Below are 26,710 nucleotides of genomic sequence, written 5' to 3' on the forward strand. Positions count from 1 at the left end.
CTGTGGATGAATAACTTGAGCATATCAGATCCAACATGCTGTGCTACTTCCACTTTGAAGATCAGTTGCTTGATTCCTTTTCTTCTTTTCACAGCCTGCAAGGTTTAATTTTCCTAGGTACAATTATGCTAAAAATTGTTATCATTGACATTTACTTTATTTATTGAGGTGAGCAATAAAAGTTAATTTTGAACCAGGCCAGTATTGTCCTAAAATAGTGACTTCTATATATAATCTCTTATACTGGTAACTATAATCAAAAGGATTTGCGAAGGGCTTACATATAAATGACAGATAAAACCTAAAAAGACCTGTTTTTGCAACTATCTTTAAGATTATTTTATATTTTATCATTATTATGCATTATTTACCTATATTAGAATCAATCCTGTCCTTTTTGGCCACTTAAAATATCTTAATAGGACTGTAATGTTATATTCCTTGCGATTTCTGCTACCTTCTTCGCCAGTTGACAGAAATGACTAATGTTTTTTTTTTTCCTGGCTTGATATCGACCATGAGCGATATGGCCAACGAATCATTTTAAACTGATTAAATGCATTGTACCATACAATGCACCAGGGGGCGGTAGCGGACCTCAAAGCGTACTGTTCACTCCTGTTGGGAATAAAGAGGAAGAACCCCTGTCGCTCCGCCTTCTTGGATGCTCTGTGTATTTAACACAGTAGGGTAACTGAAAAATAAAAATAATTTTAATTTTTTTAAAAAAAACCAAAAAACGTTATTTATTGCGTCGCGTTTAGTAGTTTGCATAATGAGCGGGATACCGGGGACACCCGTCGTCCAGATAACCAACCTGTCCTCGGCCGTGAGCAGCGAGCAGATGCGCACTCTCTTCGGTTTCCTGGGAGACATCGAGGAGTTGCGGCTCTACCCGCCCGAGTAAGAGCAGTCTGCCTCGGCATGGCTAGTCAAGCAACTCTGCGGACCTGCGGCCTTGTCGCGGTTCTTAAATTATAAACTAAAAAGTCCCAGATGAAACAAAATTAAATGACTAACCCGCGTTCCCACGCTTCTTTCTCTCTTTTCCTTTTCCCTTTTTTTGTTTACAGCAACGCCCCCCTCTCTTTCTCGTCCAAAGTGTGCTACATAAAGTACCGAGACCCCTCCAGTGTTGGTGTGGCGCAACATCTCACTAATACTGTGTTTATTGACAGAGCTTTGATAGTAGTACCATGTGCGGAAGGTGAGTGCAGGCCTTTACGTTTAAAGAAACAACCTTGACTTTGTTATGACCTCCTTCCTCTGAATTCAGTTGTTGTGGTTGAATTCTGGGTTATTTTTATGTAATTGTGATTATTTTATTTTATTTTTTTAACCCACATGAAAAATTGTCGAGTTGTGCCACTGGTTAGGTCTTTTTTTTTTTTTAACTGTTTGTGTACAATTATTTGGTACAGGTTAGTGGTTGTATCGCCACAGCATTTACAAAAAAAGAAATTCGCATAGCACCGAGCTAGGGTCTCTTGTTTGGTTTCACAAAATGGTTTCCACACAGGCCATTAAAGCTAGGTTGAATGTTTTTGAAGCTGAATCCACACTATAAACACTGGACTGCCTGCAGAAAATAGTTTTATGCATATTTTAAATATTGTTTGATGGATATTACTCAATAACTCACCCTTTTCTCTCTTCATTAAAAAAAAACATAGATACATATTTTTATTTGTTTTTGTTTCGGTGCTTCTTTTCATTAAATCTCCCTCCCTCTTTGGTGCCACTGTTGTTCCTTGTGTACAGTCAAAATGATATCACCTCTGACTTGATGCTTTTTGTCCACGTGACTTGGTGCTGGATGGCTACTGAGTTTATTAATTTGGTTTTGTATGTTTTTTCTGTGTGATTATGTGTGCATATCAGATGACTAGAGTGGCCCAGCTGTTACACTACTACACTAGCCTGAGTCAGGCATTGTTTTCCAAGCCACTATCCCCGATCGGGCCAACGCAGCCTTCAAGGGGGGAATGTGACCAGGAGAATAGCCCGCTGAACCTTCCAAGATGGACACCTTGTCTCTTTTTTTTTTTTTTTTTTTTTTTTTTTTTCCTTTTGAAATTTTTTTTCTTTTGGTTTGTTTCCTTTCATACTTTCCCATGTTGTCCACTCTCTACTGTCTCTATCCAGAATACTACAATATTGCTTATCTCTAGCGTTGTGTTTATATTTGTTATTTTGGTTTGTTGTTTTGATTATTGTCCAACCCCCCCACCCCCCTCTCTCTTTCCGCTACAGCTGCAGCTTGTGTGTGATTGAGTTCTGTCCAGGTTGCTACGGCATACCGATGGGGATGTGTGTCACACATGGGATGCTAGGAGGATCCCTAACACTTTACTCTCCTGTCCACTACGCCTCGTTGTAGTGAGGGGCTAGTCTTTGTGAAAAAGTGAGAGTCGGCAGTGAAAACTTTACCTCATCGGAGCATAAAATTCTTCAAGCTATAAGTGCACTTCACATCTGTAATTCAAGTGTGTTGTAAAAGGCAGCAGTTAGGGCTTTTTCCTCATATTCGTGCTCTACGACTCTAATGTGGATGTTTAGTATTTAGCAGTGAGTCAAACGCATTAATGCTTGGTGACATTAATGCTCCTTTTTTTCCCCTTCTAACATTAGAAGGGGAAATGTGTCATTTTTATGCTCAGTGCCACCAGCTATGATGTGATAAACCTGTAGCTGTTTTTTTTTTTTTATTAACTTCTGCAGCAAGGAAGCAGATTAGAATGCAGAGAGGAAAAAAAGAAAATTCTAATTAGGTGTTTTTTATAGCTAAGTTTTGGCTAACCTTTCCTACAGTTCTTAAAATTGTTGTTCTTTTCTGTATCTGATGTTCTGTGTGCTATTAGTGATGCAGCCATTGGGGTTGTCTTGTGTTGCACACCTTTCCGACACTCCGAAACGATCGCCCCCTCCCCCCACGGAAAAGCGTCCATGCTTGATATCGTATGGTTCATGACCAATATGTTTCCAGTACAGGTGACCCATACATCAAAGTGTTGACTCATTCTCTGCATTATTTTGTTTCTCCTTTCTTCCTTTCTTTATGTTTTTGAAAAGAGACCAAGGACAAAATAAGTTTTCTTTTTGTTTTTGAGAAAGTAAGGATTTTCATTGAGAATAATTCAGATTCACTGAGAGAAATGTTTTTTTTCTTTGTTTTATTTTTTTTAATAAAAGCAAAGTAAGGATGCTCGGTCTCCAGCATATCATGAGTAGACAGTAGAAGATTTGTAGGCTGTATGGGAAGTGTATGCTCTCTTTCTCTCTAGAGTACAGTGGGCTAATTGTGCAGACATAGAGGAGACAAAGAGGAGTTTTTCTATTGCCTTCACTAATATCTGCTTTTGTCCTGCAGGGAAAATCCCAGAAGAGGCCAAGGCTTTGTCACTTTTGGCACCTGCCACTCCAGTACCCAGTCTGATTCCTGGTGGGGGATTGCTGCCAATTCCTACTCCAGCTCCACTTCAGAATGTAAGTCTGGCCACTGTCATAATTCGTGTCTGCCTGTTATTCATGCAAGTAAATCATAATATACAGTTGCATGTCATCAGGTAGTGATTTAGGGAGTGCCTCATTCGGTTTTGCTTTGTGGTCTACTGGTGAAGCATCCATTTTCATTATCACACAGTAGCAGTCAAGAAGTCAGAATTTTGATTGAGATTAACACTAGGAAGTGTCATTTTGACCCCATCCTACAACAACAGCAGAGAGGACAAAGATGTCAAAGTTGTTATTTTTCATCTAATTTTAACTAAAATTGGACAATGCGAGTATTTCAGATTAATGGTTGGCGTGCCATGAAAATGTGAGAGGGTGGGGTTTATTTTACCAGAGTTGCATGATTTTTAAAATTTCACGAGGTCAGAATGATCATGTAAATCATGATCACGGTTTTACTTCGCACTGTTGAATAACTATTACCAACTGATGTTTAAAATGTGTGCTTCACCAATAGAACACAAAGCAAAAACAAATCAGGCACTCTCTAAATGATACGTCATGATACTTTCCCGCAGCGTGCAGCTTTAAGTTTCCTGAAATAATGTGGATGAGTAACTATGCTAAAAGACAGATGTGCAACATAATTCATATGTGGAGCCGAGTAGAAGAGCTTGTCTCCTGAAGCAGATCATCATCTGCTGTTTAGAAATACTTTGGCTTTACTGAAAACTCACCACAAACTGCAGGATAAAGAATGCATGACTTAAAGACAACAGCGCTGTGGTTGCTAACGTGGATCACCTGCAGTCGGATGTCCGTAAAAGCGAGCCTGTGCAAGGGTGCGATGGTGTGGCTAACAATGCATTGAAATCGCCAATTTGATGTCATTCTGTGTGGTCAAACATGTGAACTAAACATCGTAGAGTCACCGCGGATTTAAGAAAATAGTAAATGGAACAATAATTGCACGTGTGAATAACGGCTCTCTGGTCCAAAGTGTCAAAACCTTTGCAAAGGTGTTAATGTGATGATGATCTTAGTTTTAGTTTTAGTCACATCCTCCGTGTAGGAAACAGTAAATTGAGTTATTTTGTTTAAATGTGTTTCTAGGTGATACACTTAAGTCATGCTAACAAACACCTTTTGTTGTTTGCAAAGGTTAACTAACAGGAACTGTAGCAGTGGTTGATTTTGGTACTTTTATACTTTTACTGTATTTTATTTGTGTTTTGGGGGGCAAATTTTATTTTGCTGCAGATATTTGTACATTAGCAGAAATGTGGCACAGCATGGATGTGAAAGCAGCTTTAAGTTTACATGACAGTATAATAAAATGATCATGCCTTTCACCATAATCGTGCAGTACTAACAAAACCTGTGTCTTTGTTTCACACACCTGCAGCTGAACCTTCCCTTAGTGAATCGACTTCCAGCCAATCTCGACCCCTCGTCGTCAGTACTCGCCCAGCCGCCGCTCATGGGAAATGTGGATCCCTCAAAAATTGATGAGATCAGGAGGACAGTGTATGTTGGCAACTTGAACTCACAGGTAACACAAAAGTCTTCGTATATTTAAAGGCCATGTGACCTCATTCTACAGGCTCATGATAATATTATTACTTACTTGTTTGGGTTTGGCTTGTACCACCTTCACCATATTGAGGAAACTATAAGCTCAGTTGTAAAATTCTGGGCCAATACTGTTGTTTTAAACATCTGTGAAACATCTGTAAATTGATGACATGTACAGCCCCAGTTCTAAAAAAGTTGGTTTGCTTTTTTAAATGTAGATAAAAACAGAATGCAGTGATGAGTGCAGACATCCGAAGGTTAAGCAGAGAAAATAAAAATTAAGAAAAAGATGTGACAAAATCTGAGAGCATTGACAACAGTTTCTACCAATTAAATTGCCCAGTTCTAGGTTCAGCAGTTTTTAAAAAGCTTTGTATTTTGGGGCTTGTATGTTTCTTTAAACTGAGTTGATCTTTTCTTTCCGCAGACCACCACTGCAGAGCAGCTGTTGGAATTCTTTAAACAGGTGGGAGATGTGAAGTTTGTCCGAATGGCCGGAGATGAGACCCAGCCAACTCGTTTTGCCTTTGTAGAGTTTGTTGAGCAAGAGTCTGTTGCCAGAGCCCTCACATTAAATGGAGTCATGTTTGGAGACAGACCGCTGAAGTATGTATTTAGTTAAAATTGTAAAATGGGAAAATGCGTAAAATAACGTGGTTTTAAGAGCCGGTTGATACTTTTGTCTTTCAGGGTTAATCATTCCAATAACGCTATTGTGAAACCCCCAGAGCTGACGCCTCAGGCTGCTGCTAAAGAGTTAGAAAATGTGATGAAGAGGGTGCGTGAAGCACAGTCTACCATTGCTGCTGCCATTGAACCTGGTACGATATTTGGTCTTCCTGCATGAAGACTTGATTAAAGTTGCTGAAGTAATTGTCGTGTACTGAGATTACTGCTTGTTCCTCTCACAGAAACAAAGAAGTGTTCCTCCAGCCAGTCTCAAAGGTCACGGCGGTCACATTCACGTTCACGCTCCCGTTCACACTCAAAGGCACGCCGGAAAAGATCCCACTCAAAACACAGGTGACTGGCTTTTTTAGCATCAGGGTTTTAGTGTTGCGTTACAATTTAGTTGTTGACACTTTTCCCCTTTTGCTTCTGTTTGAAGCAGAACATCACAGAGGTTGCTGCCGGGCAGTGACTCACACAGTTCCCGAAGCAGTCACAGGAGACTCTCTCGCTCCAGAGACAGGAGACGCAGTCGGAGTCGCTCGAGGTATGCAGTGAGGCAAAAACCTCACTGATTTTTTTTTTTCTTCCCAAGAGTCTGAATGTCTTTGTTATACTGTCGTTTAGCTCAACACATGGGACCACCTACAACATACTCCTGGAATATTTCTGGATTATTACGTGTTTAATAATAACAATAATAAAAGAATCTGATCAGCTGTAATAAGACCTGTGATTCTTGCCTTTGGCAGTAGAGGGCACCAGATTCTTAATCTTCATATCTCCCTAAATTTGCTGCTGTTTGTATGTTATTGTGGTGCAAAAAAGGATGTTGATCGTTTAACTAAAATAAGATGTGTTATTTATAACACCTTTATCTCCATGCACTTAATAAAGTGTTGTTACCAGGGGGCACAAGCGCAGGAGTAAGGATCGGTCAAGAAGCCCTCGAAGGAAAGCCAAATCACCGTCACCAAAAAGGTAAATCCAACCATCTCATGCTGCCAAACATTTTTTGTAGGTAAGTTTTTTTTACTGTGTTATACAATTGTAGGTTCAGTTATGTTTGCTTGAAGGTTGGTTCTTACTTTTAGAAGTAAAAGAGAGAAGAAGAGAGAACGCAGCAGGGACAGAAGGGACGGGTCCACGTCCAGAAAAAGGAGCCGCAAAGACGAGGACAGGATAAGGAGCAAAGCCAAGCCAGGGAAGGTATTACAGATTACGCTTCAGTCACAAATCTAATAATTTACAAATAAGGAATGACTCAGTTATGTGCACATTATGTTGCTTATACTTGGAGTTATCTAATTATTCCAGATCCATAGGCCTGGAAGCATTTAATAATACAACTTGCATGCACGAGCTTCGTCTTTCTGGTATGTGACATCAATCTTTTGCTGTATGGTTTAGTTCTCAGCACACTTTGGTTTGCAGATCACTCTGAAAGTCCCATTCTGAATAGTTTCTACCTCAAAAGTAGTGGCATTGTTGCATGTCATTCACACCAGCACAAGTGAATGTTTCCATTCGTCTCCAACTTGAGTATCAAACCACACGACTGTCCTACTTCTGAAGTTTACTACATAGATCCCCCAAATGATAGCCAAGAGATAAAAGGTGATTTAGATTTGTGACACTTGAGCCTTTCTGTTGATAACAATCTGAACATTTGTTTGACAAGTAACAGCCAAACAAATGTTCTCCTCAAAAACCACCATCATTTCTGCAAGACGAGCTGCAGCATCCGTATGGGTTTGTCACGTATTTTGGTTAACAGCTTTTTACATGAAACTGCAACCAGAATCAACACAGTCACTGTTAATTTAATATACAGTGAAGCTGGTACAAATATTGATTTAAAAAAGAAAAGAAAACTTGTTATAAAAATACAATGCATCTTGATTAACATTTCTGCTCTTCCTCCCTTTGACCTATGTGTTCCAAGTAACATCAGAGCTCTTAGCTCTGGTGCTGATTGCTGCAAAGTTACGCAAACCAGATTTAAACCAGTATTCCAGATGATATGCAGGCTGTTACAGGAGTGAAATATTGATTTTTAGCAAGCAGACATAATAACAAAAAGCACAAGAATCAGAATAGTTTAATGAAATTATTTATTTACAGTTGCTCCAAGACGATAAGAACAGTAACAGACTGAACTAAATGTAATATATTACAAAGTTACAAAATCTAAGAAACAGCTCTAATATATACGGAAAGCTCAATTATAAATATGCAGAATATTACAGAGATTAAATATATATGATTGACATTTTACTGTAAACTGTAAAACATTGTTATTTTCACTGTAGAGCATGTGCAAAAGGGTGTAATTATAGATGGAGTTGTATAGGGAGAGAGCCACAGGCAGGAATCATTTCTTGTGTCTTTCAGTGGTGCATTTGGGTAAATCAGTCTTTCACTGAGCATGCTCCTGTGGCTGTCCAGCATGTTGGGTGGGAGGTATTGTCCAAAATTGTCCTTATCTTGGACAACATGAGGGGATGCCTCAGCTTATTCCAGATACTAATTTTTATTATCAATTAGTATGAGATTAGGTACATATTTGTACTATAAGCTTAAGTACTTGATGTTTACAACTGTCAGATAAACTCCTGTTTGAAAAAGATGGAAGTATCAAATAATTGTTAATGTGCACAGCATAGTTTTCCTGCACTTGAGCGTTTTTCTCTTTGAATATTTTTGTTGGTCAAAGTTGATCGTTCATTGTTGCCATTTCAGGCTGAAGCGAGGTATGTCAGAGAAGGAAAGGAAGAAAGTGACAGAGAAGGCTCAGCCACACCAAGTGAGGACATGACGTCATCACCCTGCGCCCAGCATAACGGCAGCTACAAGACTAACCACGAGGAGGAAGCATATGTTGGTGCAAAGTGACTTCAGCAACACCATGGACACTAATATTGTTCATCCAGGTATCTTATTGCCCATTGTGTACGTGCGTGAGTGTGTGTGTGTGTACGTGCGTGAGTGTGTGCGTGAGTGTGTACATACAGAAGCACTGAATGGCATCTTACTTTTTTTTTCTTTCCTATTATCATCCCCTGACTGGTGACACACATGGCTCCTCTAAGTCAGCCTAATCTCACTATCAAACCTTAAGGGCAAGTGAGTGCTCAGCATCATAGAGAAGGCCACACTTTTTCTGCTTAGCTATTCCACTGACAACTTCTTCTTCTTCTGCTTTTATGTCCTTATGGTATAGGTTCTTAAACTTTTGACAGCTAGTATAGTAGTACTGTAATGTTCCCGCATTTCCAGGAAGGTTGGTCACATTCCAGATACACAGATGAGGAATAGAGGTCATACTCATTTATCGATTCATTTAAAGCTAGATATGTTATTTGTGACTGTCACATATTTACATATTTATTAACTGTAAAGTTGAGTACTTCAAAAACGTTTTGAAGTAAAAATAAGCAGCAACAATCTGCAGCAGGAGTCAAATGTTTGTCTTAAATTGTTTAGTGAGGAACATAAAGGGTTCGTTGCATGCCTGTCCTGTGTGAGAGCCAGAGTGAAAGCAGGGTTCCCATAATCTGAATATTAAAAAAAAAAAAATAGCGTGAAATCCCATCTTAGACCCTCAACCTGAGTCTTTCTGTCATCATCATGTTGGTGTTGTTAAACAGGACATGGTGAGCAAGAAGGCGATGCAAGTAAGAAACTGAAGGTTACACTCCTACACTAGAGACTGGTTAATTAGAAGCTAGGCCTACCTTAAAGCAGCTAACTCTAATTCTTTTCCCCCACAGACTTGTACACAGTCTGGCTTGTTTTTCCCATTATTTTTAATGCGCTGGCTGTGGTCACACAATGGCTGTGCGAGAAACTTCCCATATTTGTTTTTTTTTTTTTTGCCTTTTCACTAAGTGAAGCAATGGCACATTATATATGTGATGTTTCAGGAAATGGATAAACACAAAGTCCCTTAGAGGAATATTGAGTTTAAAATAACATTTCTGCTTATGCTGAAAAGTTCATTTGCCCCTTTGTATGTTGGTGAAGGAAAATGTGGGCTGTGATGTCAGTGAAGTTACCTTTAAGTCCCCTTTTTGCACCATATTTGTTTTATGGTCCGGGAACGGTTGCAACCTGCAAACTGCATTTTAATTTTATGGCTTGAAGTGGCATAGTGACAATATTAAAGAACGGTGTTATCTTATGCTGTGAACAGTGAACTCATTTGGTTGTACATCATTGAATCACTTTTTTTATTTCTGGTTAGCAGTTGCAACAAGGTCACAAAGTATCACGTCCTGCTATTGTTCTAATACTGTGTGAGGAGAAAAAAAGTTATATACTGTTTTATACTGTATATAAGTCACATGCCTATACTGTAAAATAATGGTGATGTGCTATAAATGTCTGTCAGCTGATGTTACTGGAGAAAGTGGGGCGATTAAAGTTCTCAGAAGCAGCCAAGAAGAGACTGAACAGGAAACGTCAAAGGTCCACAAACTGCATGTAAGCACATTAGGGCCAAAAAGTGCCTACACTAAGAAAAAATATGGAGACTTGTTTAGGATGTTGAAAACTATCGAGACATTATATTAAAGTTTTAGCTGTCCTCATTTATTCGTTACAGAGTATACTAATAATTAAGTAGACCTAGACCTATTTTTCTCAATTTTTACTATTTCAGTTTATTCGGTCGAGTGTTTGCAAGCTGGCCCCAGATTGAGATCTATGTGACTTTGTGTATGTGTGTTTTCTGTTTTTTGAACGTGTTTTTAAAAGGATACTTTATGGCTGTGTGTGGCCAAATTCCTCTTTGCTGGATTTTACAGACCTGATTTTATGATTGCTTGTATTTTGTTGTCCTGCCTTCTGCCTTTTTTTTTTCTTACTTTGTTTTTACAATTTAAAAAAACAAAACAAATCTTCAGTCTGAAGTGGTCATCTTAAAATGTAGTTTTAAAAATCCAAGTATTTCAGTATGTGAAGAATTTTATTTTTATAAACATTTACCCACTTCTGAAGGTATATTATGTATAAACATGTTTGACGGTTCAGTCCATGAGGAGTGGTCCTTTGATGCTGGATTTTGGACTCTATGTAAAAGTGTGGTGCCACTGTTTTTGAAGAGCTTTCATGTATAAATCCTCTTAATTTCAAATCTAACAGTACATCCGTTTCCAAAAACACTCAATAAAAGAGATTTTTCATTGACTAATTTTGTTTGATTTTGTAACTTGGGCTTTGTGTTGACTGTGGTGCACCACCAGTTCTCGATATGGGCCCAGTTATATTATTATCTGTGCTTTGAAAGAGTAGCAACAATTCATATTTACGGATAACACTTTCACTCATCTGTGTGTGCGATATATGATCTGCCTTTAGAAATCTCTGTTAATTGAATAGTGTCTGACCAAAGTGAACACCTTGAGCTTCAACCATTTGTCTTCCGGTCAAACGTCTGACCTCTGCTGTGACATACCCCAACTTCAATGAGATAAAAAGGCACAAAATTTGTTAGACATTCATGCTCCTCAAAAGATGCCGGGCAAGAGAGCTCTTTATTTCCAAGTAAAAGTAATCTGTTCACATGATGAAAACCGCATAAGCCACAGTCATACCTTCCATTTATTGTGATTTATCAAAGGTCGGCATGGCTAAGACAAGCATTTCAAGTAACACCTTATGGTTGTAGACTGCTAAGCTTTGTTTAGGCTTTCTGCAAAAGGGTGACGTAAAGTAAGGTCTTCATTATGAGAACAGCCACTGATTGAACATTTCAGACCAGCTGACAATGAACAGCCTTCAAAAAGTTTGAAAATGTTTTTGTGTGTTAAACTGGTGCCTTTTTTCCCCATGACTTAAGGCCACAAGATTTTGCACAACTACCTCTATTCGGTCTTTAAGTGATGACGTCATGAATCCTGCTTCCGGGCCCAAACGACTCTGCGTTTAATAAGGCCTTTGTGTTTTTTACATGTTTTAATGCTTTGTATCTTGTTATATTTAATCTCAACAAGCCCCTAAAAACAGTCAGTAATCACTGTCGGACTCTCTCTGTTTTTTTATTGCCGCTAATCATTTTAAAGCTCAGTTTTTAAAACCTTACCATGTAACTTCAGCTCAGCCCATGCAGCAGTATATTAATAGCTAATTCATTGACCGTGGTAATGGTTAAGTGCACTTTTTGGGAGGATGTTTTGTCTTTTTACTCCAATTCTAACAACTGGCATGCCATTCTTTTGGTTCAGTTTTTTACATAAATGTGATGTAAACACTGTCTTGGTAATTCTGCTGATTTTATTAGCCAAATGAATCCATGTTGTTGGTAAACTGAATTGTTGTTCTTCATAAGCCACAGCAGAAACAGTCAGGGGCAGCAGTTCTTACTTTGGCCTTTTAGACTAAGTTGTTCACATAGTGATTTTTCCTCTTTATGCTCTGCAGTTTGACCTTCATCACAAAATAGTGGACAAGTGGTCACTGTCCGAGACTGGACTGGTGCTAAATTGTCTTACATAGTCCAGTCCTGGCTTAGGATTGAATACAGTCAGGTCTGCGTCCTCTGGGTCACTTTCCATGTCTTGAGTAACGGCAGTGATGCTCTGTGGCATTACGTGCTGAAACATTTCCATCGTGGTATAGCCACTTGGAAAGGGAAAAGGAAAACTTTGTAGGTCTGTCTGCTGGGTTTCCAACAATGTGTCTGTAGTATTGTTGGGAGATGTATTGCCAGTTGCATCATCTGTCTCTGTTTGGATCCAGTTACAAGTAATTCCTGGTGAATCTCCCCGTTTGTCTAAGCCACAAAGAAGCGGTAGCATTGCTGGCAATATCGTGGCAGGGGCGACAGCTTCTTTCTCAATTATATGGAGACTTTTTGTTTCCCATTCTTCAGCCTTCAGAGTATTGATTACCTCAAGGAGTTCCTATGTAACCAAATGACACACTGATGTATTTAATTTTATACAACATATTTCATCTGATGCACTGGGACTATAATAGCAGTCCCCTAAAATAAGTTTCAGGTTGTTTTAGGTTTCCACAACATTAAAACTGTGTGCTTTGTCACAGCTGACACTTACCAGTTCACAGGGCCTGTCTATTTTCTGCATTGTATTGCTCTTTCCAGGATTAGGTATGCTTGGCCAGAGGACAACTTTTGCTCTAAAAAGCATTAAAGGAATGGTTAAGGTAAAGCTTGTGCACAGTGGTAGACATAGCTAATTAGCGACTTTGGTGGAATCCTGTTCCAGCTATTGGTTGACAAGTTGTACCTTTTTATTATTGGTGGTCCAAATATCAGTCCAGCAGCCAAAACTGCAATGGCTGCAATAATACTAGTGAATTTAAAACTTCCTGTGCAAATAAATAAATAAAGGCAAAAATAAAAAATTAGAAATTTAATTATATGTACAGTTGATGGTTGAAATATTACTTGACTGACCTTCTTGAGTCGTTGTAAAAAAGTTGGGTTCACTTCGTTTTCCTGTTCCTTTAGAGGTGAAACCTGATATCTGGACTTGGTATGTTGTACCACTTGTAAGATCCTTTAGTTCATACTTGTTAACATTTGGATCCACTGTAATGTCTGCAATCAAAATGAGTTTTTGTCATAATTAGCATGTTAGCATTGTCTTTATGAGCATGTTAGCATTGACATTACAAGCATGTTAGCATCGTCATTATGCGCATGTTAGCAGTGACATTAAAAGCATGTTAGTACTGACATTATAAGCATGTTAGCGTTAGCATTGTGAACATGTTAGCATTGACGTTATGAACATATTAGCATTATCATTATGAGCATAGCATATTAGCAGTGTCATGGTGAACATGTTAGTGTTGTCTTTATGAGTATGTTAGTATTATCATATGAAAATATTGTCATCATGAGCATATTCACTTGCTGAAATAGCAGCAGCGGTGTTAGAATGGCTTTCCTGTCAAATGATTTTGGAGTATTTTAATACGTGAGTGGAAGACTTTTGAAAGAAATAATGTAACAGTAACATTTGATAGTAGATTATCTTTAGGTTGCTCAGCCATCTTGACAAACTAGTCCTATCCAGAGAGTTAATTAGGTTATGATGTCATAGCTACATCAAGTAGTGTATGAGGTCATTAAAATCAAGACTAAAAACTGCAGTGTGATTACAGCATTCATTAACTTCAGGAAAACTGAGAAGAGTAAACAAAGTAGCTGACAAACAGGAAATTCAGTGAGGATGATGCATGTGCTGTAGAGCAACCAGTGGATGTGATGCCAGTGCTATTATTATATTCAACAAAATTCAGCAGTTTATGAATAAGCTTATGGAGTAAGTGGAGGTGTCTTACTGTTCTCAGATTCTGTTCCCCTCAGGTGGTTCTCAGTGTAGTGGATTGTGTAACCCAGTAGGAAGCCTCTGGTGTCTTCTTCTGGGATGGATGACCACTGCAGCACCATTGAATTCTGTGTCAAATTGTAACTGCTGATGTTTGCGGGACCACTCACAGGAGCTTTAAGAATGACACGGGAAAGCAGTTTCAAGAGGTCAGAGTGTTTTGTTGGTGACTTGTAATGTATGTGTGTCTGCTTGTTTTGGAGAAGAGTGCCTGTGCCTTACTGCCTTCCATGAAATAAAACTTTGTGCTTGCAAACGTTCCTTCGCTGTTGTTAAGATGCTTCATGTTGCAGGTGTCCTTATTCGGTCGCACGTGCAGACTGACGGTGTATCTCTTGTAAGGCTTCAAGGGTTCTGGATATTTGAGATATCAAATGAATTATGATTGATCGCTGGAAGAAAACGAAATATATGTATTACATTTGCAAAGCAACTCAAGTGTTCACAAGCAAGTAGATATATATATATATATATATATATATATATATATATATATATATATATATATATATCTTTTCAAGTTTCCACCATGTTAGTGTTTTGGAGCCAGGTTTGGGGTGGAGTGCCAAATTTGGCTTCCAAGCTGGTCAGCAAGCGGCATACATCCATTGTATGGGTCCAAAGTATAGACACAGATTGTAATCTGTACTGGCATGTGGTGATTTAAAAATCCAGCATTCCAATATATGGGGGCGACCGTGGCTCAGGGGGTTGGGAAGCGTATCTGTAACCGGAAGGTCGCCGGTTCGATCCCCGGGCTCTCTGTCCTGGTCATTGTGTCCTTGGGCAAGACACTTTACCCTACTGGTGTTGGCCGGGGGGGCGCGATATGGCAGCCTAACTTCTGTCAGTCTGCCCCTGGGCAGCTGTGGCTACAACCGTAGCTTGCCTCCACCAGTGTGTGAATGCGAGAGTGAATGAATAGTGGCATTGTAAAAGCACTTTGGGTGCCTTGAAAAGCGCTATATAAATCCAATCCATTATATTAGCTGATATTTATTTTTTTAAGGGCAGACAAACAAAACAGAATGACTAATCTTGCACAATCAACTTGTAAAGTCAGCAGATTAGCTTTTGTTGATTGGGCTGAACACAGGAAAAAAAATCAGCAGTGACTTGAAAGCTAACAGTAACTTCCACTAAGCCACTTAAGGAACGTTAGTCAGTTGCACAGACCTCTGCAATGGACTTCTGACAGGTTTGGTTTTGAAGCTGATTTAGCACTTACACAAACGCTTATTTCAGTGTTCAAGTTCCAAGCTCTAGTATTATTTTATTTACGCATAGCTCTAATTAACAGGTATCTGCAGGAGGAGACACATACATCTACAGCCATACCAGGTATCTATGCGAGTACCTAATCAGTTTTTCTAGCTCTAGAATAAGTAAATAAATACAGATTGGGACAGTACATTTTCTAACACAGAAGCTTTAAACTCAAGTCCACAAATCAGTGGACAATGTTATGGAAGTAGTATCCACGTTTTATAAAGAAACATATGCTTGAAACATTTGGGCCATACTTGCATACTTACAATTAACTTTAACTGAATTAAAAGTTTTCCCTAGCCATATCCAAAGTGTTTTTCCCAGCTAAATCTGACAACATGCAGTGATCTCTGCTGTCCAATATCAATCCAGTATTGTGTATAAAATCATTTAGGCAAGTCAAATCAAATTGCATTTAAACGGTGCTGACCAAAAACTCATAATATTAACATACCTTTTAAAAGAGAGAAAGTATAGTAGTTTTTGCCTTTAAGGTAAAAGGACTTGTACGCTGTTTTAGTCTTCTCTTCCCTCCACTCCGCACAATAGCACACGTATTTTTTGAGAAGGAAGTCTTTCCAGTAGATTTTGAAGGATATGTTATTGTGGACTGTCACGTTCAGCTCATCATCTCCCATACCTGTGGATGTATACTTTGTTCAGATCTGTGGTGAAAACGACACCTTTAAGAGAGCTGTAAGGATGGAAATGAGTACTGACTGTCCATGTCTTCGCGGAGGGGTATTATATGGCTCACAGCTGGAGAGATGCTGACGTTGTTGAAAGACTGGATGCTCACACTATAAGCTGAGTAGGAGAGAATCAGTGTGATGCTGGGCTGAATGGTGTCGATCCGCTCAATTGGGGCCTCTCCTGACTCTTTCCCAATGGTCACGATGTAGCCATCATGCAGGTCTCTGGCAGAAACCTAACGATCAAAAACAGTTTATTATCAAAACAAGCAGCTATGACTAATCGCTGCATTTACATTCACCAGCTACTAGTATCGGGTTGGCCCACCCTTTGCCTTCAAAGCTACCTTAATGTTTCATGGCACAGATTCGACAAGGTGCTGGAACCACACCTCAGAGATTCTAGTCCATGTCGACATGACATCATCACACAGTTACTGCAGATTTGTTGGCTGTGCATCCCAAAGATGCTCTATTGGATTGAGGTCTGGTTTGAGATCATGTTCCAGAAACCATTAAGAGCCGAAAGCCTGCCAAGAAAATATTCCCCACCCTATTACACCACCAGCAGCCTGAAACATCTATACAAGGCAGGATGGTCCCATGCCTTCATGTTGCTTACAGCAAATTGTGACATCACAGCAGAAATTGAAATTCATCAGACCAGGCAGCATTTGTCCAATCTTCTGTTGAACCTGTGTGAACTGTAGCTTCAGGTTCCTGTTTCCAGCTGACAGAAATATCACCCGGTGTCCTCTGCTAGCACAACTGCTTCAAGCCTCACAGAAGAGCTCTTCTGCATACCGTGGTTGTAACAACTGAGCATTTCAGTTACAGCTGCTTTACAATCTACTCAGAGAATCCTGGACATTCCCCTCTGACATCAACAAGGCATTTTATCCCAGAGAACTGCTGCTCCATGCGATTGTCACATTCGACATTTTTTGCGAGCAAACATTAAAACAGGTGTACCTAATGAAGTGGCTGCTGAGTGTTTTCTACATTCTGCTTTTTGTTTAATAGCATGTTCTCAGAAGATGTTTTTGAAGAAAAATTACCTTCCAGGTTATTGAAACAAGGCGAGTACCCTTTTCATTGGCGACGTCAGTTTCTTTAAAGTTGACGATGACCGGCTGTGATGTCACCTCTGAAAGAGCAAACTGGGTTGTTTTTGGTTTTTTACTTCGAACATAAGCAGGTAATCCTTTATCCGGTTTTAGGAGAAAAACAAAGTAGAAAGCAAACACTAACCTGATGGCACAGTGTAAGCTTCACTCCATGGGCACTGTGTACATTTAGTATTGGTGATGCAGTGTATCTGTAGAGCGTAGGCCACTGAGGAGTTTAGATTCTCCACTCTGCATGTAGTTTTATTCTGGGACATTCCAGGTGACTGCAAGCAGCACAGAAATCAGTGTGTGCGTTAGGGAAGTATCCGAAATAAACATCTGTTTTGTTTTTTGTAGAGTATAGTGGAAGAAACTGGTTCAGAGCAAAAATGCAAGCCGACAAAGTCACAGAGAGCCGATCAGAATGCCTCCAGAAAGAGGTTAAGAACTAAAGTTTGGAAAAACAAGTACGCCTGCAGTTACAAGTAATTCAGGTAATTTGTATATTACCTGAATGAATTCCTTAATATACCTAATGTTCACCGTGTACTTTCCAGAGTGTGAGTAAGGATTCAGGCTGGATTTAAAATGGATCGTTTTCTTTAGCAGAAATTGATATAAAAGCTGCTGTGATTTAAAATTAGACTGGAAGAGAAATACAATCAGAACGAATGTTGCAAAGCAAAAATCACCCAGCTCATGGTAGTCGATTTTCTTTTCAAGCTTCTGAGACCATATTTCAGAGAAATTTGACTTTCAGTTAGACATAATCTCATCATCTGGCAACTTTAACTGTTACATGACTAAAGTGTGGGCAGTTAACGTCAGTTGGTAAGCTCTGACTCATTTCACGGAGATCTTTACGTAGACCTTTAGACGTAGGCTACTTTTTGTCTCCCTCAGATAAATGTGTCTGTCTATGAGAGTTGCTGTCTATCAATGTTTGTTTTGTTTTTTTAATCCTTTATTATGGATAATACTGCATCGGAAAGGAAAGCACCTGTGTTTCGAAATCATAAAAGTCCAGCTCAGATCATGCTGCACTTTAAAGGCAAATCTAAGATTCAGCTATTTCAGATGTTGTTTACATTTCAAACCTGCTTTTGAATGCCTCTTTCACTCTAATACAGTATAGTGATGGAAAACTGTCAATGGTGAAAAGACCCGAAGAGCAAATACAAAGACAGGCATGGTGTGTGTTAGATTTTCAAAGTAGAAGAAAACAGTAGTTATGTACAAGATGTTAAAAGTAAAAAAAAAACTGCCTGTCTTAGCCAGGCAGACTGCCCTCTGAATGCACTGCTGTGCCATATTTGCTTTTTCAAGTCAAGCTCTATAAAATATCTGTAGGCTTGTGATTTTCTAAATTAAATTTTATCTATTTGCTTCTGTTATGGTAAATGGTAAATTTGTATAGCGCTTTACTAGTCCCTAAGGACCCCAAAGCGCTTTACACATTCAGTCATCCACCCATTCACACACTGGTGATGGCAAGCTACGTTGTAGCCACAGCCACCGACAGAGGTGAGGCTGCCAAACACTGGCGCCACCGGGCCCTCTGACCACCACCAGTAGGCAACGGGTGAAGTGTCTTGCCCAAGGACACAACGACCGAGACTGTCCGAGCCGGGGCTCGAACCGGCAACCTTCCGATTACAAGGCGAACTCCCAACTCTTGAGCCAACTCTTATTATTATTATTTCTATCATTATTCACACTACATGTGAAATATTGCAATGTCAAAGCTGACAGGCAGGGGGGAAAAAAGACCAAAACCCCCCACAATGGCTCATCAACTGCTCCACCTGTAAGGAAAAAACCCACAAATACAAACAACACCTGGACGAGAAAATTATGCAAAAACATAGATACACAAATCAACAGTCTTGTTGTATGTGTGTAGGTCTGTGTCATTTCTGCTGGTTGTTATATGTATACACGCACACAAAACCCATCCTCACACCACGATCCCGACTCCGCCACCACTTTTCCTATGGCACAATGCAATCAAACAAGTACATTTCTTCTGGCAACCTCCAAGCTCACACAAACTTGTCCATCATTGTAATGGCAAAGATGAGCAGAAACATGGCTCAATACATGGGTGGGGCCTAGAAAGGAATTGGCAGCAACTTCAGAACGAAACAGCAGCCTGTGGTTGGACAGACCAGTCACTTGAGCCTGGAAGACCAGAGTGACCACCTTGTGCACTGCCTGGATTGACTACAAGAAAGATTACGACTTACTGGCTGGAACTATACAAGACCAACAGGACCCTAAGAGCCTAAAAGGACCCTAAGAGGAATTCAGTGAACAAAGTTCAATTCAATTCAATTTTATTTATATAGCGCCAAATCACAACAAAAGTCGCCTCAAGGCGCTTCAAAGTGTGTGATTTACCAAGGAGATGCTCTGTCTCCAGTGCTGTTCTGCATATGCTTGAACCCCTTCAATCACATCATTAACAAGATAGAGTAGTTGGCTACAGATGCCAACTATCGTATGAAGCAAACTTTAGCCACTTCCTGTACATGGATGGCATCGAGCTGTATACCAGGAGTGAACAAGATACTTCACTGATCCACACTACTAGGACCTACAATAATGACATAGGAATGTCATTCAAACAAGAAAAGTGTAGTCGAAAGGCAACAAAGACATTGAGGATAGCTATAAGAACCTTGAAATCCCACAACCAACTTGTAAAGCTGCCAGGAAAGCTGCATATTGTCGCACACCTGCAGAGAATAAGTCCGAAGACTATCTGGGCAATCAACAATTATGCCTGCCAGTCATCAGATAGCCTGCTGGGATAGTATGCTCACCAAAGGAGGAAGAAGCCATTGATATCAAAAAAGAAGGGACTTGCCTTGCATCAAGGGTTTAATCTCAAATCCAGCACCCTGAGACTATATATTAAGTACAGGAAGACAGAGAAGGACTATTGAGTCTCAGAACTGCTATCCAAGATGAAATAACAAAGATCCACATCTAAAAGATGGCAACAACTGTTTATATGCTGAGTGAATACCTCAGGCAGCAGAAGCCCTTGAAAGAAGAGGACCAAGAACAGGTCCATTCATGCCATGGACTTAGTCCTGAGGTCAAAGTGGTTTACATCTCCAAACGTGGTTGAGTGTGTAGAAACAAGATATACTGGCAATTTAACAATATGATTCGGCAGCATGTGGAGGAACCATGCACAGACACAATAGCCTGCAATCAGCCAGTGTGGATGTGTTTGGTCACAAAATAACCCTTTTTGCATGGACATTGGGAGAGAAGATTTTCATGGGCAAAACCAACATACTCAACACATACAAGGCCACAGTTGACTATAGTCGATAAAGATGCGGTTATTTTTGCTCATGGGGATTTATAGTTGTCTCTGATGTCTCTGGTTTTTTTAGGGCATGTCCAATGCTCCCTCTAAGTTTTCATGTGTCTGAGCGAACGCACAAACTCCCTGAGCGATCCCTTGGACCACTGTGAGCAACAGCAGACGTGTGCACTGTGGTCACGCCGGCATCTAATCCATCCAAGTTACATGGTTTATTAAAATAATCAAATTACAGCGTTTACATTTATGTTAGACTACTTTTAATTAACTGCTTTAGCCCACTTACAATGAAAATTTTAAAGAATCTTGTTCCTGACCTGTGTAGTATGTTAACACTATTGGAAGTAAAAATAACTTGAACTCCAATTTTGAAAACACAACTTTATTTATTTATTTATTATAAAGCTCTGACTTGTATTATGAGTCTGTGGTCTGGGAGAGAGTCCTGTAACTCTCCGTCTGCAAAACACAGTATATAAAGACCAATGTTGGGCAAATAATTATATAGTTACTTCTCCAAAAAAGTTACTGAGTTTTGCAAACAACAAAGTTTTTTGCAGCTGTTTACCTAAAAATGCAGCCAAGGCGTTTTTTTTAAACAAACATTTCAAACTATTTACAGAACAATCAGCTGTTCTGCATCAAATTTGATGCCACACAAACTATTTGTGCCACTCCAAAAATAATCTCTGTCCACTATGAGATAAAGGAGAACAAAAGCCTGATACCTGCAGGCCTGACAACAGGAGATGTATCACTCCTGTAACACCTTTAACAGTCTCATTGTTCTGACACACACAACAAAACTATTGACAACACTACACACTAACTACACAAGATTTGCGCTAAACGTCGCAAATCTCTCACATCTCAAAACACTGCTGTCACTCCTAAAACTTCCCCCTTCCTAAACAACTAAATGCCACGTTGCCATATAATTTTTGATTGGTCGACATGGTACATTTTTCCACCAATAGGAAAGGGTGAGGTTTTTTTTTTTTTTGGTTTTGCTCAAAAGCAGAGTGCTTCGATGTTTAAACGCCGGTTTAACCGTTTCTTCCCGCAGTAAATATAAACAATGACAGTATTCAGGAAGAAAACCAAACATTGCATATTTTTATCATAACTCTGGTTTTACGTCGCCTATCAACACAATTTAAAAACTGGTATAAAGTCCACACTTTTTCCATCAATTGCTCCGTCGGTCCTGCTCACATCTCCAATGGTTTTACACGTTGTCATTAACGTGGCTTCACTCAGCCACGCTGCTTTGCTAGCTAAAACACCGGTGTTGGCACATAAGGACGCTGTCATAGCCTGTCAACGACGTTGATTAGCTCGGTATACACGAATGTAAATCGCGTGATTGGCTGGACTATGGGATAAGGTGGCATCGTTCTAATCCCATACAGGAGCAGACAGTCACTTTCTGACTAACACTGCAAAACAGAGTTGTTAGTTTCAATTTTAATTTTAATTCAGGTTAGATTCTTTTTGTGTGCAACGCAGATTTTTTTGTGCGCAAAGACTGTGGCAGCAGTGCGCAGCTTAGAGGGAACATTGGGCATGTCTGTCTTTTGTTAACAATGACTTAAGCTGGGCAAGCTAAAGACCAGCAGCTTTCTTTTTTTTCTGATGTTTTGTGCACGCGTGTGGATAACCCTCTGGTCTTTAACAGTAGTGCTCTGCAATAATGCAAACTTTGATATCAATCGTATAGTAAATAACTGACCTCATTCCATTGAAGGCTTCCCAGTGCTTTGTATCTGACAGAGTAAGACATGATATGCTTGACATCGTTTTGATCCCAGCTCACATTTATGTCCAGTTTCCCAGAGTGCCGTGTGAATTTCACATAATTTGGAGGGTCACATCGCTCTGAAACAGTCAGGAAAATTATCCCCAAAATTTCATCAATTTTTAAATTTTAAACAAAGTGCTGCTCCTTAAATTTTTATTTATTTATTTATTTTATTTTATTTTTTTTTACTTACGCAGGCTCTCCGGTGAACCTTGAAAAACTGCCTTGGTGCAATTTTTTGACTGACTGTTTTCAAAAATCTGAATGGTCACATAGTGGTTTTTATAGAAGGTGATCTCTTCACGAGATTTATTGATGTTTTTATAAACTCTGCAATAGTTTCCTTTTTGTCTAGAAGAAGAAACAAAAGATGTTAATTACAAACAAGGACATTTTCATATGCATTTTTAAAACATGTGGTTGTAAGGTAAAAAGGGAAAAACAAAACTACTTACGGTTGTATTACGAGTATATGTGTATTTTTGGATGCGTGTTTTCCAGGTTTCCACATACATCTTAAATTGGACCATGGATTTTTAGTAAAACAGTCCAAATCACGGACTCCATCTGTAAAAGAGGCAGTGCACAGTCACCAGAAAGAAAGAAAGAAAAAAACCGTTTTCCTGTCTCAAATCTGATTTCAAAGATTATGGGTCACCTCAGGATGACCCAGTATGTGTTTTCTTTACCTGGGTGAAGTCCACAATGCTCGTATTTGGAAGAAATCTCGTTTACCTTGCACTTCTCTGCACATGAATATGGTATGTGACACAAAATATTTAGTAAATTCATGAGAAATTGTTACAAAAGTAGATGTTTTTAATGATACAATTTTTACAGGTCCTGTTTCCCAGCCAAATTAAAGCAGTGTAAGCTGTTATTGGCATCTACCATCACACAAAATTTGAAAACAATATCTTACAGACAGACAGACAAACAAAGACAACTAATTACAAACTCCCTCCTTTCCTTAAGTACACCTGGCTTGGGACTTTATCAGTCTCTCGATGCATTACGAAGGAATTCTGGTCCACTCTTCTTACATTGTTGTTTTAGCACATTAAGCCTTTCTTTTTCAGTCACTCTAAATTTCCTGCCGTCCTGGGGATCATCGCCCTGCTGCTGCATGACTGACGTTGGGCCAAGCTTTAGCTGTCCGACAGATCACCTTGCATTTGACTCGAGAATACTGTGCAAACCGCCAAACATCTGCTTTTATAGACGTGCTCACACTTGGTGATGATCCCCTTTCATTTCTATGGAAGCAGTAAGCAGTAGTTATGTTTTCACACATTGTTTCTCCATTTCATGTAATTTTTTTTGTTCACCTCCAGTTGCATTTACCTCAGTTTAAGACCTGAGAGTTATACCATGGGGGAATTTCGACACAGTCTCTCTTTTCTTTGCGTCAGCTGGTTTGATAAAAGCTAAAACCTCCGTCAGATATGATGGATATGAAAATGCAGATCATTAAGTTTCTCTGATAACCCAGGCTTTCTGCTTCAGGGTCTGTACAGCTCTCATAAAAAGGGATGTTGCACATTTCATTTAACTCTTGCACCGCACAAAAAGATCACTACGAGTGGCGTCTACTCCAATCAAACACATCTCAGATGATGAAGATAACATGCTGGTAAAAATCTATAAACAACACAAAAAACTATAACAGGACAATGCGATATTGGTGCAAATTAGGCAGGATGTTAAGGATGCTGAATTGTGGGATTTAGTGCATTTAGAGTGTTAAATAAACATTTAAATTCAAGTTAATCATTTTTTTGCTGGGTGCGCTCTCTACGCTGCTGTTTATTTATAATGGCTGCGCATTAGACCTCTGAAACCTTTAAGTGGGTCCATTTAAATAGTAAAGACCGTGGGGCTTTGCTTTAGTTGGTCAACAGATCTAAGTGAAATTAATTTTACGACAGACCTTAGCATTGATCTAATAGATGTTACTGAAGCACGCGCATCTCATCTAAATATGCAAACTCCAGTGGGACTGCGACGTTTGCACTGCTGTAACTGTACAGCTGGGCTTCATGTGCGATCTTAGTAAAATACAGCTTAACAAGCTGCACGTGCAGAGAGAATTGCATTGCACTTAAAACATAAGTTGCAAATAAAACAATCAGAGATAATGTGGCACAGTTGGATGATTTCAAACCTAAACTCTGAATATAATATGCTCCAGACCAGATTACACGTTCAGCATTACCCTGATGGTAAAAAGAGCTGTTTTTGTGACCCAGAAAACTCTGATATTAAGCTAAGAATTAGATTTATGATTTTATTTTTTAATTATTGTTACGTTCTGACAAGTACAACTGACGGAAGGTGCACTTTCTTTTTTCAACATGACTGTATGATGGAAGTTCAAAACAACATGCAAGTGCTCTGATATAGTTATCATTTAAAAGGGAGGATCAAGTGCGAAGTTTACATGTAGGGTGTGGGGTCCAGTACAGTAAACAGAGCCTGACATACTGCTGCTCTCTTCATTAGTGATCATGGTGGTGTAAAGCATATTTATAAGTTGTTATTTCATCGATGAAGTGAAATACTCTGTTGGACTGAGTTGTTGTATTAGACTGAATGAAGGTTAAAATAAATGGCATGTGACACTCTGGGTTAAATGTGCAAATGTAGGGCAAATATAGTACTACCACTACCGTCCTTCACTCTTCATCTTGTGCCAAATGAGACAAATGCTCCACAAGTTCACATGAATCAGAATGCTGGAAAATTGCAGTACACACAGCGCTAACCAATATATGAACAGTAATAAGACAATGAATTATTAGAAATGTTGTGGTAATCCTACCTTGAGTTACTTGAGAATGCATGGAGAGTGTAGCGTAGTGAACAAGAATCAGACCTTGAATGTGAACAACAGGAGTTATCACAGAGATGTTCGTGGATTTAAATCCTTCCAGAAAGATTGAGCTGTACCAAGACAAGAAGTTTATCAAGTAGAAAGGCAGATTTTTAAAAAAAAAGGACGCTTACCCAGGATGATATAATATGGATGGCTTGCACATGAAGAACATCTAGAGTCTGAAAAATCCAGCTGAACTTTACAACCAGCCATTTCGCCCGGGTCTGTCTGAAAGACTGAAACCAAGACGGTGTCTTCGTAACCTCACACCCACAGTCTTCTGCCATTCACAATCATGATTCACACAGTAGCTGCTCTCTCCAGCGTGTGTGAGAAGGAAATATTGTCGGGGAGTTTTGACACTGAGCATGGAGGGGCGGGGTCACAGTGTGTGACACAGTTCATAGGACTCATAGACTGACAAGAAACGGTAGGTCCCCTGAAGTATGCAGAAACAGCCTTGTTTGTACTTCTTCTTTCCACAAATAGAACTGTTGAGTCGAAGATGTTGTATCTGCTCAAACAACAGCTTCGCTCTGAAGTGCAGGAGGCAACAGAAAGCAAGAGAAGCGACTGTGACTCAAAAGAAGAGCAGGGATGGCTTTGTGTGCTGTAAATTCAAATTCTATTCATGCTTTCAAAGAACTGTGTGTGATCTGAAAAATTACAAATCAATCCGCTAGGACTGGAAAATATGTTTTTTAAAATAAAAATTCTAAATCAGAAGTCAGAAGTAAACGAACAGTTTTGAAGAAAAGACCTACACAGTCCATTAAAAGAAAATAGAAATACTGCTTTCTGCCATTTATAGCCTACAAACACAAATATTATAATATTTTTATATCATATTTCGGTGCTGTTTTTAACCAAAACGAGTTTAGAGGGAAGTAGAAAGCAAAAATCAAAAAGGCACTTAGTGACGCACAAATTGCGTCACTAAAATAAATAAAATTTAAAAATTCACACATTTCACCTTATCTGAAATATAAAAGCGGACATTTCTCAGATAGATAACATCTTAATCATGTTTTTAAAGGAAGGAAACATGAGCATGAACATGAAGGAAGAGGAAAAAAACAGCATGTTTGAAGCTTGAGTCACAAGAAATGTCACGTTCGTAATTAAAAACTGCTTCATCTTATTGTAAAAACGATCATTCATTCTGTTCACAGTTAAGCTCAAACATCTAGGTGAAGTAAACAAACGAACAATGAAAATAAAAAGACATAGGAGTAAACAAGCTAACCTTTGTGCGTTAACTGCCACATACTCTGTGAGAGACGTGTGGTGACTCAGATCGCCCTGTTTTCCAATAATCTACAGTGCCATCAGAATTTTACCAAAACTGAATGAGTAGTCCATTTACCTTACCTTCACGCCCTCTAAGCTTCTCTAGCACGCGTTTTTAACACAAGAGGTTAATATAGTGCTTCTGTAGTGCATCTGAAAAATGTGCTGATGTTTGAGAGTTAGGATATGATTGATGAGTCATTTATGACAGACTGATTTGCCAGCCACAGGATGGAGTCCGTTCAGGGAGTGTTTGCATGCGTAACCCAGGAGG

General features: G+C 39.3%; 2 protein-coding genes across 9 annotated transcripts; one reads left to right on the forward strand and one right to left on the reverse strand.

Moving 5' to 3' along the window:
• Nucleotides 1-621: 621 nt before the first annotated feature.
• Nucleotides 622-10,597, forward strand: srek1 (splicing regulatory glutamine/lysine-rich protein 1). 8 transcript variants are annotated; one of them, XM_085414390.1, is made up of 12 exons: nucleotides 1,073-1,207; nucleotides 1,882-2,404; nucleotides 2,862-2,991; nucleotides 3,371-3,486; nucleotides 4,859-5,005; nucleotides 5,456-5,634; nucleotides 5,719-5,849; nucleotides 5,940-6,051; nucleotides 6,137-6,244; nucleotides 6,595-6,678; nucleotides 6,792-6,906; nucleotides 8,440-10,597. In XM_085414390.1, the coding sequence occupies exons 3-12, from the start codon at nucleotides 2,961-2,963 to the stop codon at nucleotides 8,590-8,592; spliced, it is 1,176 nt and encodes a 391-aa protein (XP_085270516.1). In that variant the 5' UTR covers nucleotides 1,073-1,207; nucleotides 1,882-2,404; nucleotides 2,862-2,960; the 3' UTR covers nucleotides 8,593-10,597. The 8 variants fall into 8 exon arrangements, with proteins under 8 accessions (XP_085270513.1, XP_085270511.1, XP_085270512.1 ...); XM_085414392.1 differs by having other exon boundaries at nucleotides 1,882-2,090; nucleotides 2,254-2,991; XM_085414387.1 differs by lacking the exons at nucleotides 1,882-2,404; nucleotides 2,862-2,991 and adding an exon at nucleotides 622-903 and having other exon boundaries at nucleotides 1,074-1,207; nucleotides 6,607-6,678.
• LOC146666384 (interleukin-31 receptor subunit alpha) lies at nucleotides 10,069-25,674 on the reverse strand. The gene is made up of 16 exons (XM_085414384.1): nucleotides 25,278-25,674; nucleotides 25,093-25,146; nucleotides 22,961-23,017; nucleotides 22,727-22,838; nucleotides 22,465-22,622; nucleotides 22,203-22,348; nucleotides 17,273-17,414; nucleotides 17,080-17,168; nucleotides 16,050-16,257; nucleotides 15,784-15,969; nucleotides 14,283-14,414; nucleotides 14,014-14,175; nucleotides 13,121-13,264; nucleotides 12,951-13,032; nucleotides 12,759-12,840; nucleotides 10,069-12,602 (listed from the first exon to the last, which is right to left on the reverse strand). The coding sequence occupies exons 1-16, from the start codon at nucleotides 25,357-25,359 to the stop codon at nucleotides 12,132-12,134; spliced, it is 2,307 nt and encodes a 768-aa protein (XP_085270510.1). The 5' UTR covers nucleotides 25,360-25,674; the 3' UTR covers nucleotides 10,069-12,131.
• Between the last annotated feature and the right edge of the window lie 1,036 nt (nucleotides 25,675-26,710).

Source organism: Rhamphochromis longiceps, linkage group LG7, assembly GCF_057381845.1.
Source record: "Rhamphochromis longiceps isolate RC_006_pf linkage group LG7, R_longiceps_female_GT1.1, whole genome shotgun sequence".
NCBI lineage: Eukaryota > Metazoa > Chordata > Actinopteri > Cichliformes > Cichlidae > Rhamphochromis > Rhamphochromis longiceps.